Source organism: Mytilus galloprovincialis, chromosome 2 (assembly GCF_965363235.1).
Source record: "Mytilus galloprovincialis chromosome 2, xbMytGall1.hap1.1, whole genome shotgun sequence".
In the NCBI taxonomy this organism is placed as follows: Eukaryota; Metazoa; Mollusca; class Bivalvia; order Mytilida; family Mytilidae; genus Mytilus; species Mytilus galloprovincialis.
The window spans coordinates 112,210,500-112,230,499 of NC_134839.1; the positions used below are offsets into that span (position 1 = coordinate 112,210,500).

The window sequence follows — 20,000 nt, forward strand, 5'->3', positions numbered from 1 at the left end:
TCCTATTTAGTAGTGTCAGGAAAGTTCTGTTTGTAAAGATTTGTGTAGAAATGAAAATGTGGATATACTGTTAATTCATTTATTGCCATGGATTGAGGAAAAATTGGTATATTCGTGGATTTTTTATTTCATGGTTGGCCAAGGTCTGCAAACAATCCTATAGATAATTGACACTTTATTGAACATCTTAATTTATGGTTAACCCACAAATCAACATGAATCCACAGTATGTTAACAAGACGGCAATCCAAAGATAATCACCAAGAAAACTAGAGGGCAGCACCTATATCAGAACAGGCAAAAAACTGGATATCATTATATTACAAACCATCAACACAAATGTCAAAGTCAGCATCAGAATCCATAAAAATTGATTAATAACTTGAGATGAAGAACAATCGATAGGATATCACACTACAATAAACCTGATAACAGAACAGTATTCAAATTTGGATGGACATATGTTATCAGTCAGAGAGCAATAAGGTTAATAGTTTTTTGGGGGTTTGTAATATACAAGTTTCAGACATTCCAAGGGGCATAACTTCTTTAAAAGAAGTTAATCTTTACTAATTTTAGAACTGCACAGACATTGCTAAAACAAACCTACTCTCAGATCTGTACCTAGTGTCTTTTTGTTGTTAGGATGTACAAGTACCCCTCCACGTCCACTTGTATTTTTATCCATCTTATAAGTTAAGCCTTTTTTAACTGATTTTTATAGTTTGTTCCTATATTGTACTGTTATACCACTGTCCTAGGTTAAAGGGAGATTGGGATCCCGCTAACATGTTTAACACCGCCACATTCTGTATGAATGTGCCTGTCCTAAGTCAGGAGCCTGTAATTCAGTGGTTGTCATTTGTTTATGTGTTACATATTTGTTTTTCATTCAATTTTTGTACATAAATTAGGCCGTTAGTTTTCTCGTTAGAATTGTTTTACATTGTCATTTCGGAGCCTTTTATAGCTTATTATGCGGTATGGGCTTTGCTCATTGTTGAAGGCTGTACTGTGAACTATAGTTGTTAATTTCTGTGTTATTTTGGTCTCTTGTGGAGAGTTGTCTCATTGACAATCATACCACATCTTCTTTTTTTATCTTGATACAAATTATATTTAGATCTGGCAAGAATTATATTAAAGTGTGATCAATTACAAGACGCTTGGACTGTAGGACACCTGTTATTTCTATGCCCCCCACACAGCTTCAAATATCATAATTAGGTGCAGCAACTAATTAACAGAAAATGAAATGATAATGAGCAAATAGATTATACAAATATACAGGTTTTATTTGTAAAAAAAATACAAAATCACATAAAAAAAGCTGGCATCAATTTTCTTGTACAGATAATGTTTATATTGCACATATGTCAAACACAACCATATGTCAACCATGTTTATAAGATATGTTATTCTGAATCATGTGCCAATGAGACAACTCTCCATCCAAATAACAATTTACAACCACATATGTTAACCTGGTGGATCAAAGTTGTGAAGGAACACTAAAGACTGGGGCTGTAATTTCTCTCTACACAATGGACATTCAGGCTGAAAATAAAGGAAAACAGATCTTTGGTTCATTAGAAAGTTGACATTATTTACATTAAATCATCAACAATGTTGAATCATATTGAAATACCTTTATTTGCATTAAAAAACTGTTACAGTAATGAGTTAGAGTAATAAGTACATGTAGTTTCTTTTTCTTGAAATGCTATTGACGGTTTATGTATAATTATATTTTTTTTATGAAGAACAGGTGCTTAGGATAAATATATCATCTTAATATTGACAAATTGCCATTAAACAGAATATTGTATCTCCATAATACAAGATATGTTTCTTTATGGTAGGAATACTTGCTGAAACCAAGCATGGATAAGAATTATCTGGATTAGAACCTAAATCTTCATGAACTATGCCTAACAACAAACAAACAAATACATAAACAGACATTGGTTACTTTATTAAAAGAAGAAGAGGCCTTGGTGGTAGAGTGGTCTAAGTAGTTACTACTGTAATCACTAGCCAGTCAACCCTGAGGTTATGAGTTGGTGGTAGAGTGGTCTAAGTAGTTACTACAGTAATCACTAGCCAGTCAATACTGAGGTTATGAGTTGGTGGTAGAGTGGTCTAAGTAGTTACTACAGTAATCACTAGCCAGTCAACCCTGAGGTTATGAGTTGGTGGTAGAGTGGTCTAAGTAGTTACTACAGTAATCACTAGCCAGTCAACACTGAGGTTATGAGTTGGTGGTAGAGTGGTCTAAGTAGTTACTACTGTAATCACTAGCCAGTCAACACTGAGGTTATGAGTTGGTGGTAGAGTGGTCTAAGTAGTTACTACAGTAATCACTAGCCAGTCAACCCTGAGGTTATGAGTTGGTGGTAGAGTGGTCTAAGTAGTTACTACGGTAATCACTAGCCAGTCAACACTGAGGTTATGAGTTGTTGGTAGAGTGGTCTAAGTAGTTACTACAGTAATCACTAGCCAGTCAACCCTGAGGTTATGAGTTGGTGGTAGAGTGGTCTAAGTAGTTACTACAGTAATCACTAGCCAGTCAACCCTGAGGTTATGAGTTGGTGGTAGAGTGGTCTAAGTAGTTACTACAGTAATCACTAGCCAGTCAACCCTGAGGTTATGAGTTGGTGGTAGAGTGGTCTAAGTAGTTACTACAGTAATCACTAGCCAGTCAACCCTGAGGTTATGAGTTGGTGGTAGAGTGGTCTAAGTAGTTACTACAGTAATCACTAGCCAGTCAACCCTGAGGTTATGAGTTGGTGGTAGAGTGGTCTAAGTAGTTACTACAGTAATCACTAGCCAGTCAACCCTGAGGTTGTGAGTTGTTGGTAGAGTGGTCTAAGTAGTTACTACAGTAATCACTAGCCAGTCAACCCTGAGGTTATGAGTTGGTGGTAGAGTGGTCTAAGTAGTTACTACAGTAATCACTAGCCAGTCAATACTGAGGTTATGAGTTGGTGGTAGAGTGGTCTAAGTAGTTACTACAGTAATCACTAGCCAGTCAACCCTGAGGTTGTGGGTTGTTGGTAGAGTGGTCTAAGTAGTTACTACAGTAATCACTAGCCAGTCAACACTGAGGTTGTGAGTTGGTGGTAGAGTGGTCTAAGTAGTTACTACAGTAATCACTAGCCAGTCAACCCTGGGGTTATGAGTTGGTGGTAGAGTGGTCTAAGTAGTTACTACAGTAATCACTAGCCAGTCAATACTGAGGTTATGAGTTGTTGGTAGAGTGGTCTAAGTAGTTACTACAGTAATCACTAGCCAGTCAACACTGAGGTTGTGAGTTGGTGGTAGAGTGGTCTAAGTAGTTACTACAGTAATCACTAGCCAGTCAACCCTGAGGTTGTGAGTTGGTGGTAGAGTGGTCTAAGTAGTTACTACAGTAATCACTAGCCAGTCAACACTGAGGTTGTGAGTTGGTGGTAGAGTGGTCTAAGTAGTTACTACAGTAATCACTAGCCAGTCAACACTGAGGTTATGAGTTGGTGGTAGAGTGGTCTAAGTAGTTACTACAGTAATCACTAGCCAGTCAACACTGAGGTTGTAAGTTGTTGGTAGAGTGGTCTAAGTAGTTACTACAGTAATCACTAGCCAGTCAACCCTGAGGTTATGAGTTGGTGGTAGAGTGGTCTAAGTAGTTACTACAGTAATCACTAGCCAGTCAACCCTGAGGTTGTAAGTTGGTGGTAGTGGTCTAAGTAGTTACTACAGTAATCACTAGCCAGTCAACCCTGAGGTTGTGGGTTGTTGGTAGAGTGGTCTAAGTAGTTACTACAGTAATCACTAGCCAGTCAACACTGAGGTTATGAGTTGTTGGTAGAGTGGTCTAAGTAGTTACTACAGTAATCACTAGCCAGTCAACACTGAGGTTATGAGTTGGTGGTAGAGTGGTCTAAGTAGTTACTACAGTAATCACTAGCCAGTCAACCCTGAGGTTGTGGGTTGTTGGTAGAGTGGTCTAAGTAGTTACTACAGTAATCACTAGCCAGTCAACCCTGAGGTTATGAGTTGTTGGTAGAGTGGTCTAAGTAGTTACTACAGTAATCACTAGCCAGTCAACCCTGACGTTGTGAGTTGGTGGTAGAGTGGTCTAAGTAGTTACTACAGTAATCACTAGCCAGTCAACCCTGAGGTTATGAGTTGGTGGTAGAGTGGTCTAAGTAGTTACTACAGTAATCACTAGCCAGTCAACCCTGAGGTTATGAGTTGGTGGTAGAGTGGTCTAAGTAGTTACTACAGTAATCACTAGCCAGTCAACACTGAGGTTGTGAGTTGGTGGTAGAGTGGTCTAAGTAGTTACTACAGTAATCACTAGCCAGTCAACCCTGAGGTTATGAGTTGGTGGTAGAGTGGTCTAAGTAGTTACTACAGTAATCACTAGCCAGTCAACCCTGAGGTTGTGAGTTGGTGGTAGAGTGGTCTAAGTAGTTACTACAGTAATCACTAGCCAGTCAACACTGAGGTTATGAGTTGGTGGTAGAGTGGTCTAAGTAGTTACTACTGTAATCACTAGCCAGTCAACCCTGAGGTAGTGAGTTGGTGGTAGAGTGGTCTAAGTAGTTACTGCAGTAATCACTAGCCAGTCAATACTGAGGTTATGAGTTGGTGGTAGAGTGGTCTAAGTAGTTACTACAGTAATCACTAGCCAGTCAACACTGAGGTTGTGAGTTGGTGGTAGAGTGGTCTAAGTAGTTACTACAGTAATCACTAGCCAGTCAACCCTGAGGTTATGAGTTGGTGGTAGAGTGGTCTAAGTAGTTACTACAGTAATCACTAGCCAGTCAACCCTGAGGTTATGAGTTGGTGGTAGAGTGGTCTAAGTAGTTACTACAGTAATCACTAGCCAGTCAACACTGAGGTTGTGAGTTGGTGGTAGAGTGGTCTAAGTAGTTACTACAGTAATCACTAGCCAGTCAACCCTGAGGTTATGAGTTGGTGGTAGAGTGGTCTAAGTAGTTACTGCAGTAATCACTAGCCAGTCAATACTGAGGTTGTGAGTTGGTGGTAGAGTGGTCTAAGTAGTTACTACAGTAATCACTAGCCAGTCAACACTGAGGTTATGAGTTGTTGGTAGAGTGGTCTAAGTAGTTACTACAGTAATCACTAGCCAGTCAATACTGAGGTTATGAGTTGGTGGTAGAGTGGTCTAAGTAGTTACTACAGTAATCACTAGCCAGTCAACCCTGAGGTTATGAGTTGGTGGTAGTGGTCTAAGTAGTTACTACAGTAATCACTAGCCAGTCAACCCTGAGGTTATGAGTTGGTGGTAGAGTGGTCTAAGTAGTTACTACAGTAATCACTAGCCAGTCAACCCTGAGGTTGTGAGTTGGTGGTAGAGTGGTCTAAGTAGTTACTACAGTAATCACTAGCCAGTCAACCCTGAGGTTATGAGTTGGTGGTAGAGTGGTCTAAGTAGTTACTACAGTAATCACTAGCCAGTCAACTCTGAGGTTGTGAGTTGGTGGTAGAGTGGTCTAAGTAGTTACTACAGTAATCACTAGCCAGTCAACCCTGAGGTTATGAGTTGGTGGTAGAGTGGTCTAAGTAGTTACTACAGTAATCACTAGCCAGTCAACCCTGAGGTTATGAGTTGGTGGTAGAGTGGTCTAAGTAGTTACTACAGTAATCACTAGCCAGTCAACACTGAGGTTGTAAGTTGGTGGTAGTGGTCTAAGTAGTTACTACAGTAATCACTAGCCAGTCAACCCTGAGGTTGTGGGTTGTTGGTAGAGTGGTCTAAGTAGTTACTACAGTAATCACTAGCCAGTCAACACTGAGGTTGTGAGTTGGTGGTAGAGTGGTCTAAGTAGTTACTACAGTAATCACTAGCCAGTCAACCCTGAGGTTATGAGTTGGTGGTAGAGTGGTCTAAGTAGTTACTACAGTAATCACTAGCCAGTCAATACTGAGGTTATGAGTTGGTGGTAGAGTGGTCTAAGTAGTTACTACTGTAATCACTAGCCAGTCAACCCTGAGGTTATGAGTTGGTGGTAGAGTGGTCTAAGTAGTTACTACAGTAATCACTAGCCAGTCAATACTGAGGTTATGAGTTGGTGGTAGAGTGGTCTAAGTAGTTACTACAGTAATCACTAGCCAGTCAACCCTGAGGTTATGAGTTGGTGGTAGAGTGGTCTAAGTAGTTACTACAGTAATCACTAGCCAGTCAACCCTGAGGTTATGAGTTGGTGGTAGAGTGGTCTAAGTAGTTACTACAGTAATCACTAGCCAGTCAACCCTGAGGTTATGAGTTGGTGGTAGAGTGGTCTAAGTAGTTACTACAGTAATCACTAGCCAGTCAACCCTGAGGTTATGAGTTGGTGGTAGAGTGGTCTAAGTAGTTACTACAGTAATCACTAGCCAGTCAACACTCAGGTTATGAGTTGCAGGTGCCCTGTACTCTAAACTTAATTGACTAGGATTGTCAGTTTTCTAATTGAAGGTCAGTGGTTTTTTCTGGGCACTCCAACTTCCTCCACCAATGAAAACTGTCCACCATGAAATAGCCCCAAAACTATGCTTAAAGGTGGCATTAAAAAAAAAAAAAAAATCAAAATTATAAAAATAAGATTATGTAGTATGATTGCCAATGACCAGAAACATAAAAGTAAGCAACTTTGAGTTTTCTTATTTCTGCCTCCCTTCTTGCTCGTCTCCTTTCTAAGCCATCCATAGGTAATTATAACATATCCATTTGTCTCTGTGTTTAAATTAAACCAATGTTTTGTTTCAATTCTCTGAATCTTTACCATATTTGGTTTGAGAACTTTCAATTGTCAGAGTAAATTATCTATAAATTGTATTTGAGACCTTGCAAACCAGAATTCTAACATGATTAAAATCTACAATTGAACACCGTTCAATTTTTGACCAATTTAGCATTTTTCACCAATTATAACTTCAAAATTGTGATAGAATGACAGCACTTGTAACTGGAGCCTCTTTAAAAAGTCATCCCTAAGACCTCCAATGTTATAATAAGTTATATTTAGAATACATACCTTATTTTGACACCATTCATGTATACAGTTCCAACAGAACAGGTGACCACATGGTGTTGATGTTGTACTCTGTCTTTTCTCTAGACATAAAGCACATTTCAGGGCTGGACTGGACACTTCACTGAAAATAACAAACATGTTAAAAATGTAAATTTAGACACCAAGTAAAGAACTGTAAGGTTGGTTTTTACTTAAGTTTCTTTGGATTTAGACAATTTTTTAATTTTCAGCTTTCAAGATATTTGGTGTCTGTTATGAAGGCCATTTCCAGAAACAGATAACAAACACTAAGAAATTAAGAAATTTTGGTGAAACAGATAATTTCAATACTTATGCAACAGTATAAAATAAAGTCATGTGAAAAAAATGCCAATGGAACAATGCACCTTTAGGTGAAAAAATTTGGTTAGGATGGCATGAATTCTATATCAGCAGTTCAAAACTCCAAGGTTGCTTTTAGAAACTCCCAATGATGTAATGGTAGGGTATTGTTGAATATTCTTATAATTTAGGTGTCTTTTATACTGTAATGTAATGATAGCATGGCTTAGAGTGATCTTGGCTGAACAGAATCTTACAAACCATTCTTCTTGTACCTATTAGTATTGTGGTGATTAAGAACAGAGGTTCCTTTGTTACAAAAAGTACCAATTACCTATCATCCAGCTCAGGAGTTATCTCCCTTCTAAAACTTTTAACAATTTTATCTTTGTTAATATAAGCATTGTAGGCATGGATTCCTATACTGCCGACCAGTTGAGCAAATGACAAAACTCCTAAGATTCTAAAGCTTTGAGTGAGGACATTAGGTCCTGTCTGCTGTTTATGAAGACTGTATTTCACCTGTAATAGAGAATTAGTTAAAATGTGTCTACTGGATAAGTTCTGTAGAAAAAATGTGTCTGATTTGGAAGAGATATGTATTAATCTACAAGATTTTATCTTTTACTTCTTAATGACAACTTTTTGAAATCCTTAAAATCAGATGATCATACCACAGGGATGAGATAAAATACGGATCATGTCTTCCATTCTTTTCTCAGTTTTACAGTCATTAGCCCTGTGTAGTATCTGACACTTAACCATGTTAACACGCTTCATTTCCATTACGCAGTACCATATATACAGGACTGAAAGTTATTCAGTACAAAAATAAATAGAAATAGAACCAAATTTGATCTTTAAAAGAAGCAAATATAGGATGAAAAGAAGGTAAGAATTTATATAGATAATATTTACATAGTTGACACCCGAAAATCTTTTGGCTATGTGATAAAACACTCCTTGGAAGTAAAACAAAGCCAGATGACATCGATGGAGAAAGGTAACAGTCTGTCTTATAACTGGTACACATTTTAGTAGAAAATGTTTAGTTTCAGCTGGTATTTCATCATGGCGAACTGGTGATTTCAACCATTTCTCAAACCAGTCTATCACTTTATGTAGGGTGTATGGTGTTAAAACATGAATCAGGATCAGAAAAATTCTTCTCTAAATAAAAATAAAGAATACATTAGAAAGATATATATAACAAGAATGTGTCCCAAGTACACGGATGCCCCATCCGCACTATCATTTTCTATGTTCAGTGGACCGTGAAAATAGGATAAAATCTCTAATTTGGCATTAGAATTAGAAAGATCATATCATAGGCAACATGTTTGCTAAGTTTCAAATTGATCGGACTTCAACTTCACCAAAAACTACCTAGACCAAAAATTTTAACCAAATCTTTAACCAAAACTTTAACCTGAAATGGGACAGACGAACGGACGAACAGACGAACAAACAGACGGACGCACAGACCAGAAAACATAATGCCCATAAAACGGGCATAAAAACATCAAAACCTAAAACTGATCTTCTTAGGTAACCCAGTTTGCTTATTGTGTTAATCTGCTGCATTAAAAACTTTCACAAAATAAATGTTGTTTGATGTTTTATATTTGATTGGATATATTTTATTTCATTTTACAGACCTTTAATCATTATTACATAGAAACTTAAGTCCTGGATCTATTTAACTACACCTTCTTTTTTCTATTAGAATACTACTACACCAGAGATAATTCATTGTAAAGAATGATTGATGTATGCAAGAAACAGAACAATATTATGAGGACAATTTATAGAATATGTATATATTGCCAGTAACGACAGTATACTAAAAACTTACAAATCTTGATGGTAAAGCTCTTAAAGTGTTGTCAACTTGTATAATGTTAACATATTCTTCTCCAATTGTCTGAAACCCTACAAAACAGCAGAGAAATGTTTCACAATAAACAAGGAAGAGCCTGAATTCTCAAACAATCAGGCTGTCTGGACCATGTGTTTTTCATGGTTTAACAAGTCAGGAACCTTGTCAGTTTTTGTTTATTATCATGTGTTGTCATCTGGATGTCTTATGTTTAATTCTGCTAACTTTATATTTCCTTTTATTCATATTGTGGAAGATCTTTGATAGTGTGAAGTCTAATCAATTTATTCACTATTTTTTTTCTCCACTCTTAATGATTTAGAGCTTGATATAGAAATCTGCTCATTGTTGAACATTGTATGTTGACTGCTTTGTGGCAGCTCACATTTCAAGTTTTCTTAAGGTCAAGTAACAGTAAATGAACGCCGTCTAGCGGATTCCGCGAAATATTGCGACGTTTTGTACGAATTACGTCCCTTTGACCAGATTTTGCAATGTAAAAATTGCACCCGGCGACTTTTCGATGGGACAACGTCAACGGTTTTGACGGAAAGTATGTAACTTCTATGAGAATGAACTTGTTTTTCTAAAATTAAAAATTGAAAATGAATATGAAAACAGTCCTGAAGACGATCTTCAAAATGAAAATCAGGACGTAGGGTGGTAGAGTTTGTATATCTGCCGACCAGTTAAACATGTTAAAACAAGTGTGAAAACTGTTGCTCACTACTATTTCTACATAATTGTGATGAGAAAAAACAGTGTGGTCTCGGAAGTATTCTATATGTTGTATGTCAAAACTGTCCTTTCAAAAACCCTATATTCACTGGGAAAAGACATCGTCTAGCAGAAAATAAGCAGAAGGGGTGCAAGTTTGGGACATTAATACTAAAGATTCTTTCAAAAACTTAGTATTGTACGGTAAGACTATTTATCCCATATTTTGAAAATTATCACACCAGTCGGAACAAGTAAAAATATTTTTAAATTAGAGAAAAGGAAATGAACCACATAAACTAATACTGGTCATAAATTCGCCGCTGCTGTCAGTCAGTCATAGATGGCACTAAACTATAATACACTTAAATTAATTAACCTTGTTAATTCACGGCTGGAACAATAGTTTAATATTCATACACAGTTTTTAGACGATAACAAATTAAAAATAAACAAAAATGATGTTTCACGATCATTAATCAATCGCTACATTTTGTATTCTAACGTTGTTTTTTTTTTTTTTTTTGTAATGGTGTTTTCTTTCACGTCCTCAATTTCGATGTTAAAAATAGAACACAAATCTTTAAATAGATACATGTATAAATAGTATACGGTTTGAAGATTTATACATGGCTTAGTATCCTAATAGTATTGATTCGTATGGTTGTCTTCTCAAAGGAATTGTTATATATATATATATATATGGGTAAAAATTAACCGAAAAAAAAAAATGTACCCTAGCTGAAAGTAGCATCTCAAATATACTATAGAACTGTTGTCAATTCTATTTCACTCATAAAACTTGAAGGTTGAGAACGAGATTATATCGATCACCTCTATATCATAGTACTACTATATATACCGACTGAAAAATATGCACAGTGTCACAGACTTTCAGTACCTAAAGTTTCATGATCCCGAAATTCTCAGACTTTAAAACATGAAATCCCGAGGTTCCGAATTTATAGAAATTTCAATCCCGCCATCCCGAAATTCGAAAAAAGAATAGCCGGATCCAGAAAGGATCAATCCCGAAATCCCGTGCTTAAAAACACCCGATCCCGGAGTCCCGTTTAAGGTCCCGTTTAAGGTCCCCCCTCATTTGTGTAGATTGACTAAATAACAAAACACAATATTACCAGTCGGTTTTTTTTTCGGTTGGGGCGGGGGAGGGATATTTTTGTAGGCATATTAAACATAAATATGTACATCTGTTTTTAGGTCATATCTCAACCTCCGTATATTTGTTTTTACACGATGTATTTTCTGGAAAATACACTGTACTACAAAGACCGTGCAATGTCTTGAGAGAAAGCGAAATTCAGAGAGAGAAGCACATTAATTTATTGTCACATATAATTAGATCTCAAAGGGAGTTGCAGAATAAGGGATACTGGCGAATGTCAAAAATTGAACAAAAAAGTTTGCAAAATTATAAAGAATAACAACGGAAAATAAAATAATTATTAAAAGATAAAGAACATTTAGGTACACACTTCATATGGACCCTTAAAAATCGTTGGATTATTTCGGTGTTACTGGTCAGTAATGAATAAAAAATCACTGGTCAATTTAAAGGTTGTTGTAAGTGATGCAATATATTCTTATTTTCCTGTTCCCCTTATGTAACTTCCAGTTTTATTAAAGTTTACATCCATCAAAGCCTTAGTTTAATTTAGTTTCCTGTCATTACTACCCTACCCCCCTTTATTTGTCGTATGTTGCGTATCATGTACTGATTCTATATATACTTCGAGCATACATATGTACACTTATGGAACAATAACCATGTAGTAAACTTTTTAAAGCGTTTTTGTAGACTTGTATACAATAAATTTGATACAGAACAAAAAAGATAATAACAAAGATGACAGTTTGTCTGTGTGTTTTACTTGTTAACTTGAAGATGTATTAATAACTACACGACACTCTTTCAAGAATTTGTAGAATCATTGATATAATGTTTGTTTATATATGCGATATTAAGCAGCAGTATATGGACAGAACACGTTCTGTACTGATATAGTACCAAAACACAAGCTATTACATGTTCCGCTGCTAAAAAATCCGTTTTTTTTTTCAAAAGTGGCCAAATCATTATCGGAACGGATAAAAAGTGTAAACAGATGACTTACAGGATAGTCTAAGAGATTTATGAATTGGTTACCCAAAAATAACGAAGTTCAACTATCTCTCATTAGAGCAAATATTAATAAAGATCAAAACCTTGACCACATGCAAACAGACAGCAAAGTACGTTCCATGATTCAAACTGTAGATATTTTGCGGAATAACTATAAACTATAAAGGGGGACGGACGGACGGAAGTACGGGCGGTCAGACGGAATGACGGACGGACAGACGTACAGGTGTAGTTGAAGGGGCATAAAAAAATACAGCTTCAATTACATCTTTTATTGCGTCAACTTGTTGACAGTAACCCTGATGATTTCTATTTTTAAGTTTTTACCATTTTTGCGTTCATGTACTTACAACGTATTTTTGTCTGAATTAGTAATTGTTTTAGATATGTATATTAATAATGAACATACATGTACCACATTTTTTACAACGTATAATTTCTTTTTAACATGTTCCATAAAAGAGGGGTTTACGGAATACAGAGTAATGGGCAAAAATTGCAGAATAAAATGCAAAAAAGAAAAAAAAAAAAGAAAAAGTGTATAATGGGGTGCTAAAATATAAAGAATAAAGAATATTGGTAATACTAAATAAAAATTTATGATAATTATCCAGACTCTTATAATAAAAAGAATCTATCAATACGAAACACATAATCATCGTGCATAATCAACACGAAGAACGTTGGAAATTATAAGCATGATAACTTGACGTTATGTAATAAAAATTACGACGTCACAAATTTTGATGGGTTTTTTTGCCAAAATGTTGTGTTTGCGTCGCTTCTACAGGGAAAACGAAGTCGGTGACCATATTTTTTTTAATATCATCTAATTCGTAAGACAAAGAAGAAAAAAGTATTGATTTAAAAAAAATTGCTATGGAGCGGTTCTCGTGATTTATACCAGAAACCGAAAATTGTAGAAGGGAAATATAGATTTACCCTATATATTCAATGTAATTTAGTATCCTCTGGGACCATTTTAAAAATGGATTTTTCTTGAAAACGAAGTCGGTGACATATACTTTTTTTTACATTTTCTGATGTATATTTTCAATATCTTATAGAGTTCTAAATTTTAAAAAAATCTATGGACTAGTTTATTTACTGATCCTTGACCTTAATGTAAAATATTAAACTTAACAGTAAATTCAAGTCTGGACCATGTGTTATTCATGCTTGTTTGTGTTTTTGTCTAATGTGGTTTGTTGTACTGTGAGATATTTTTTTAAGGTTCTTTGTATAAAGTTTTCTTATGTAAAATAACAAAGTTAACATTAAATTTATAAAAATAAATACATAGCAACTTTAACATATAACATGAGCATGATAAATGACAAACAGAATGTCTGATGTTTAATGTGAACATTATTGGTTAACAAAAGAGGTTTCTTATACAATATTCAGCCAAAAAAATTAACATTAGTTTTAAGTTACCTGCAAAAGTTGTAAGGGTAAAGTAACCAAGATCTGCAAACAAATCAAGTTCTTTCCGCCATTTAATCCAATTTCTTGGTCCTAGAAGATATAAAAAAGTATGTAACCAAAACTCTAGACAGTCAAACAACATTATCATATCAAAGGCTGAAATGTCTAACTTGAAATCCAAACATAATCTTTGTATATAGATATAAGAAGATGTACTTTGAATAAATAAATCTGTTATCAATAGTCCATTTGCCAATTACCGATTTGATTCTGTTATTACACACTTTTTAAACGAATTACCTCCCTTTGTCACTTGTAGACTGGTTCTATACCGGACAAAATTGGCTGTTGCCAATGCAAAGCATGATGAATTGAAAGTGATGTATCGGCGGTTTAACTAACTTTTCATGAAAAATAATTTCTGATGTCAAAAGTATTAAGCTGAACAACAGATTAATTTAAATAAAAGATTTTAAAACCTTAAAGATTACTCACATTACGCACAGGTAAATTTGCTCTTTCTGATAGCTCGCATTGTAAATAAAAATTGATGTCCCTCATAAGGGAGACTACTTAAATAGGGATCTCTAAATACAGGGTCAATAACGGTAATCAGAGGTGGATTTAGGGGGGGGCCACCCCTTTTTGGTGGGCCCCCTTTTTGGGAAAAAATTTGGTTTTTTATATAGGGAATCACTGAAGCGTGACTGGAGCGGGCCCCCTCTTAGGTCAGTCAGTGGGCCCCCACTTATGAAAATTTCTGGATCCGCCACTGGTAATTGGCAAATGGACTATTCAACTTGACAAATTATTTCAAATAGCTTACATTTCTAAATGATATTAAGAACAATTTTTTTATAAACATATATTGATGGAATTTGCAGAGACAGTAGTTTCAGGTAAACTTCCATTTGACTACTGACATGACTGATTACAATGACAAAGTACATAGTGGTACTAAATATAGCAAAACATCAAACTTTATAAACTTTAAAAACATGATAAAACAGCAAATAATAAACTGAAATCAATTGACTTTTACTAAACAATTTAATAGTATTTAAACTTTTTGTTGCTATTAATTTGTCTTCCTGTTGTAAGTTGTTTTTCCCTTGTTGCTTCTTTATGCTAATTAGTGAGACCAACAGGTACATGTACTTTTATATTAAATTTTAAATCAACATTAGTCTGATCCCTGATCCAGCTTATTGTTTTGTTAGATTTCTGTATCCTGCTTATCATATCGTAATGATAATGCTTGTAATTTCACATGTCCCGCTTAACTTGGTTTCCCATTTTCATTCTGAATAATTTGACTTTCGTGCACACATGCAATAAAAACCCTAGCCAATCAGGCATTAGCTTCAAAAGACTCCAATGAGACCAATTTCCACAAGGGTAGGAATGCCCCTCACTGTCAGTCGTCAAACAGTTATTTTTGGCTCCCGTTAGTGTAAAAAAAATAAAAATATTATGATTCGTCAAAATACATGTATCCTTACAGTGATTTGTCAGATGTCTTAAATAATAATAGTCAACATTATTTTGGGAAAAAAATTAGCAGAATTGTCAAAATCAGTCAAATTCTTTAATGTCTAAAAGAACCTGTACATTTCATCGTCATGTACCAAAATATACTGTTAACATCATTTGGCGAGAATTAGTATCATAATTCGTCAAGAAGGTACTCCTATTTATCATGTTTATACGACCCTCTTCCATGCAAGTGTAAAGCAAAATTGCTATAAAATACATCGATAATATACTAATATTTAATAACCAATGTTTTAAAAGTCACTAATGTTTGCTAATATTTAAATTTGAAGTGTTATTTGGTCATTACAAGTGTTATTCTGATATTAACAGTGTTATTCAGTAACTCTAGGTACAGGTCAGGTATATTGTAGCGGGTTTGCTTCGCCTTAGTACAGGTAGAACATATATAGCCAGTCTTAATCAACTGAGCTAGGGAATCGGTTCTTTGGCTCAGTGGATTAACGCATGACGATATGAATTTGCAGAGTAGATACGTGCTCTCCGGTTACATTTGGCTCCGACTAAAAAAAATCCACGATGGTAATCTGGAGTATAGCCAGGGTTTGTGTTGTTAAGAGTCATATATAAAGATATGATGACTATTGTGGTGGGGGAATAGTGTAGCGGGGTTGCTTCCCCTTAGTACAGGTAGAACATATATAGCCAGTCTTAATCAACTGAGCTAGGGAATCTATTATTTGGCTCAGTAGGTTAACGCACTGACTGCCACCCAGACGACCGTGGTTCAAATCCCGGTGGTAACGATATGAATTTGTAGAGTAGGTACGTGTTCTGAGGTTACAATATATTGATTGCGAGTAACTGGTCATTCAAACTGTATAAGCTTAAAGTGTAGATTTACTTATTGTAATTAAACAGCCAAAGGTGTTCAATACTCCTATTCCTACCACAGGAGTTTGAAGCTTCGAGAGAAGCTCTACTGTGGTCCTAACAGTAACATCATGACCAAAAGATCAGGATATTTGGAAATCTAATGAATGTCAGCTAGCCTTATGACGTACCAAGTAATGCTTGGGATATATCTGTAATTTGTGACTTTAAATATCCGATGTAATATTCGTCTTTTTGATGAGATCGTATTATTTCTGCATGTCCACTTTTCTTGAACATCGTAATTCATTTCCGGTTTGAGACGTTATCTCCCCTAGTTGTTAGGTCAAGGTCAATCTTGATCATGGCAGACAAACCCACAGTTCAGGCAACTGAGGAAAAGGCTCCATGGCCTAATACAAAAGACGATTACGAGCTAAAAGATGTCATTGGTACATGAAATTTTACAAAAATCTGTTTTGCAAATGATAACGTCCGCTCTGACATATAATCTCCTACCCCCCTTTTTTTCAACTGACCTACATTTTTTTCACAGTAAACATGTTTTTATGCTCATCATTGAATGTTTTAATCAACGACAGGGACTGTGTTTTATTTTTAGGGCACATATTTTAATATGTATAAAAAAATATTTTTCCAATATGGTCTTCCAGTAATACTTAAATTAATATTATGCTTGTTCCTGCTGATACTGATAGTGATAGTGTAGGCATCTTTCCCTTAACCCTTTAACTAAATATTACCAAAGAGATTGTCTTCAAAAATTAAGGACTGAATCAGTGTGGAACCTATCCTGGGAGACCTGGCACTCAGTATACACTACCAGTTAACCAACAGGAATCCGGGTCCTTTTGCCCTGATTTCGCGTTCGTCCTTGCACCTGTTTGCCCTGATACCTGTTCGCCCAGAGCCCATTCGCCCTGATTTTTATTTTTTTCTAATTGTTGTCTAGTCGCATAATTTTAAATATTTTAACAAAATATGTTTAAAGTTTGTTGAAAAATTGACAAAATATTTATATTGCCGCAATCTATTTTAATATTTTCCCTTTGATTTACAGAGTAGAATACTTGAAATACAATATGTATTAATATATCTTTATTGATATTTGTTAGCAAAATAATTGTATTCAGTCAATCACGAATGTATGCAGTTCAAATGAGACTAGTCCCAGAGTATTATAATAAATGAACTTGAAAATCTGTTTCATGATTTACAGTTCGTACATCATTGTTTTTATTAATTTCAAGCTGAATATTTTATCAAAACAAAATGTTTGTTTTTAGGCAGTTAAGCTGCCTTATGCGAGCACCCTAGATTTGTGTTCTACCCAATAAATGCTGATATATGTGCCATAGTTATTATCTAGCTGGATGTTACATTGTATGTTATTTATAACTAATTGGACAGTTTTGTTAACCTTTTAATTCTTGATTACAAAAAATATGACCAGAAAAACCTTAAATGATCGTCGATTTATCCAAAAGTTTTGAAGTTGCACATAGGAAGTAGGGCACATTAGGAATCCTTATGTAGTTTATTATCCCCTGAGATTTTGGCTACGCTGTCAAAGAACAAATGTATGAAATATTTTATCGCCAAAAATCTGTAAAGACAAGTAGTTTAGATTTCCCAAATGGCAAAAGTCGTAGGAATATTGTTTGTCGTCAATACGTAGTCAACTACGTCAGTAGTCTTAAAATAAGTTCCACTGTTCATGCTGTTGGCGGCAATTTTAAATTATAAGACGCAATTTTTGTATCTTTTCAATTTGGAGGCAGGGGTTCAAATTAGCAGTTGTCCGAGGTCTGCGACCTTCCACCTTTGCAGTTGGACTTTCGACTTGATTACTAGCTACGCTCGACATGCCCGATTTGAAAGGAAATAAAGAAAATAACTTTGCAAACCTTTTTACCAAAGTCTCCTTATAAACGATCTCAAAATTTATTTTTAGCATTATTATTCATGACAGCGATGTTCATTTTGTTCAACCGCTCGCTTTATACAGAAAATCGCCGACAAATAATGTGTAAATTCTAGTAAAATCGTATCTGACAAAAACAACATTGAAAACAAAATGGCTGACGTGAGAAGAAAATTACAATAACGGATCCGATTTCGGAAGCGGATAAGGGTAATTCCGGGTTTAGGCAATGAAAAAAAATCAGACAGATGACAAAATACATCTATGCATGGTAAATAAATATAAACACTAGAATTGAAAACCAAAAGATATATGTAAAAGAATGAAAAAACAGAAAATAGTTTGTACAGAAACTCAAAATTACTTTTTGACAAATCTAATACACTGATGATGTGACAGCTGGGAACAGTATATCTAACAATATATATATGATCCTGGTGACAGTATACATTTTCTTTATCAGTGATAAATGTTGGTAAAGCAAGTTAGAAGCTTTTAAAGTGTAAACATATTATTGCAATTTCAATGGGTATTTTTTTTTTCTCAATTTTGATGGGTCAGTTAAAATAGCTGAAAGTTTCTTATTTTACATAATAGTACAACCAGATATTGGCGGATCCAGGGGGGTCCGGGGGTTGGAACCCCCCCTTTTTTTGCCGATCAATGCATTTGAATGGGGAGTATAGTTGGAACCCCCCTTTTTAAAATGGCTGGATCCGCCCCTGCTAGATTATATGATACCTGAATGTAAGCAAATCATATGATATGTATGTGGAGTCCTTTGGGGCACTCTACCCGCTCCTGTTTGATAACTTTGAAACGGATGAGTTCCCCACCTCTCAACCATATATATTCATGTGTGGGACTATATAATCAATCGAATGAAATATAGGTGAAGTCCCTAGGGCCACCCTACCACCTCCTGCCTTAGAACTTGGAAACAGTGGAGATCCCCACCCCTAAACCATATTTATTCATGTATGGGACAATATAACCAATCAAATGAAATACAGGGGGATTCCCTGTGGGTCACCCCAACCCACTTATTTGAGAACTTGGAAACGGTCGAGATCCCCACCCCTAAACCATATATATTCATGTATGGGACAATATAATAAATCATCTGAAATACAGGGGGGTTAGTGGGGCAACTCTACCCCTTCCTGTTTGAGAATTTGAAAACGGTTGAGATCCCCACCCTTATACCATATATATTCATGTATGGGACAATATAACAAATCAAATGAATTATAGGGGGAGTCCCTAGGTAATTGCACCATCCTGTTAGAGAACTTGAAAACAGTCAAGATCCTCACCCCTTAACCATATATACTCATGTATGGGACTAAATAACTAATCAATTAACCAGTCACTCCACCCCTCCTGTTTGAGAACTTGGAAACAGTCGAGATCCCCTTCTTTAAATTAAACCATATATTTTCATGTATGGGCCAAAAGAACTAATCAAATGAAATATAGGGAGAGTCCTAAGGGTCATATGATATATGCGTTGCTTTTAAAAACCTTGATAAAATATGAATTATTTGCCTTAATGATCAATTCATTAAATGAACATAAATGTACAATTATATATGAATGTTTAATGTTTGTTCTTTTAAATCTTAAAAAAAAAAATTGAAGCAACATTGCCACAGTTTTCATAATTATGTTTGCCTTGCCTTGGTTTTTTGGTTAACTGCCTACAGGGCTTACAGCGCTTTGATTATTATTAGTCATTGAACAATTAATGATCCTAAACAAGCCATAAACTTTTAAATTTATAAGAATATATACCATAGAAATATCTGAATAAATTTATTCAAATTCACTGCCCTGAATATTGATATTTTAAAATAGGGCGAACAGACTCTATGGGCGAACAAACTCAGGGCGAATGGACACAGGGCGAACATGTCATTAGGTGGAACATACCCTATACCAACCAACAGTAAGATGGTATTCACCTTATCGCTATTCCCAGCTGACCCAAGAATCTGACCCGCTTGAACTATCGAGGTGTTACAACAATCACTTTTCCATTGTGGCGTCAGGTATTTTGTATTATGACATCAAATATTATGGGAACCTGTGTGATGTCCAAAGTCCAGTAATGGCGGACAAATAGCGATAAGGTGTATTAAAGGGGAAGCATTTAAATTTATCACTTCCCCA

The 20,000-nt window shown here is 35.5% G+C and overlaps 2 protein-coding genes across 4 annotated transcripts in view; one reads left to right on the forward strand and one right to left on the reverse strand.

Moving 5' to 3' along the window:
• Nucleotides 1–1,270: 1,270 nt before the first annotated feature.
• On the reverse strand, nucleotides 1,271–16,224 carry LOC143065406 (peroxisome assembly protein 10-B-like). Its single transcript, XM_076238957.1, has 7 exons — nucleotides 16,075–16,224; nucleotides 13,526–13,606; nucleotides 9,205–9,281; nucleotides 8,268–8,519; nucleotides 7,684–7,871; nucleotides 7,029–7,149; nucleotides 1,271–1,557 (listed from the first exon to the last, which is right to left on the reverse strand). Exons 1-7 carry the CDS (start codon nucleotides 16,181–16,183, stop codon nucleotides 1,480–1,482), a joined length of 906 nt encoding a protein of 301 aa, XP_076095072.1. The 5' UTR covers nucleotides 16,184–16,224; the 3' UTR covers nucleotides 1,271–1,479.
• LOC143065404 (serine/threonine-protein kinase OSR1-like) overlaps nucleotides 16,198–20,000 on the forward strand; it is a 32,798-nt gene continuing 28,995 nt past the window's right edge. For all 3 annotated transcript variants that reach the window (XR_012975464.1, XM_076238956.1, XM_076238955.1), the window contains exon 1: nucleotides 16,198–16,335. Coding sequence is in view for 2 of the 3 variants with exons in the window: in XM_076238956.1 (XP_076095071.1) it covers nucleotides 16,248–16,335 (88 nt within the window). In the remaining variant the exon portion in view is untranslated. The remainder of the gene's footprint in view (nucleotides 16,336–20,000) is intronic.

Excerpts from the sequence above, each read along its gene's own strand:
- LOC143065406 (XM_076238957.1), bottom strand. The coding sequence starts at position 16,183 with ATGTTCAAGAAAAGTGGACATGCAGAAATAATACGATCTCATCAAAAA. Across the intron at positions 7,150-7,683 it reads ACTCCTGAGCTGGATGATAG|TGAAGTGTCCAGTCCAGCCC; the intron begins GTAATTGGTACT and ends TGTTATTTTCAG. Across the intron at positions 1,558-7,028 it reads ATGAATGGTGTCAAAATAAG|CCTGAATGTCCATTGTGTAG; the intron begins GTATGTATTCTA and ends CTTTATTTTCAG.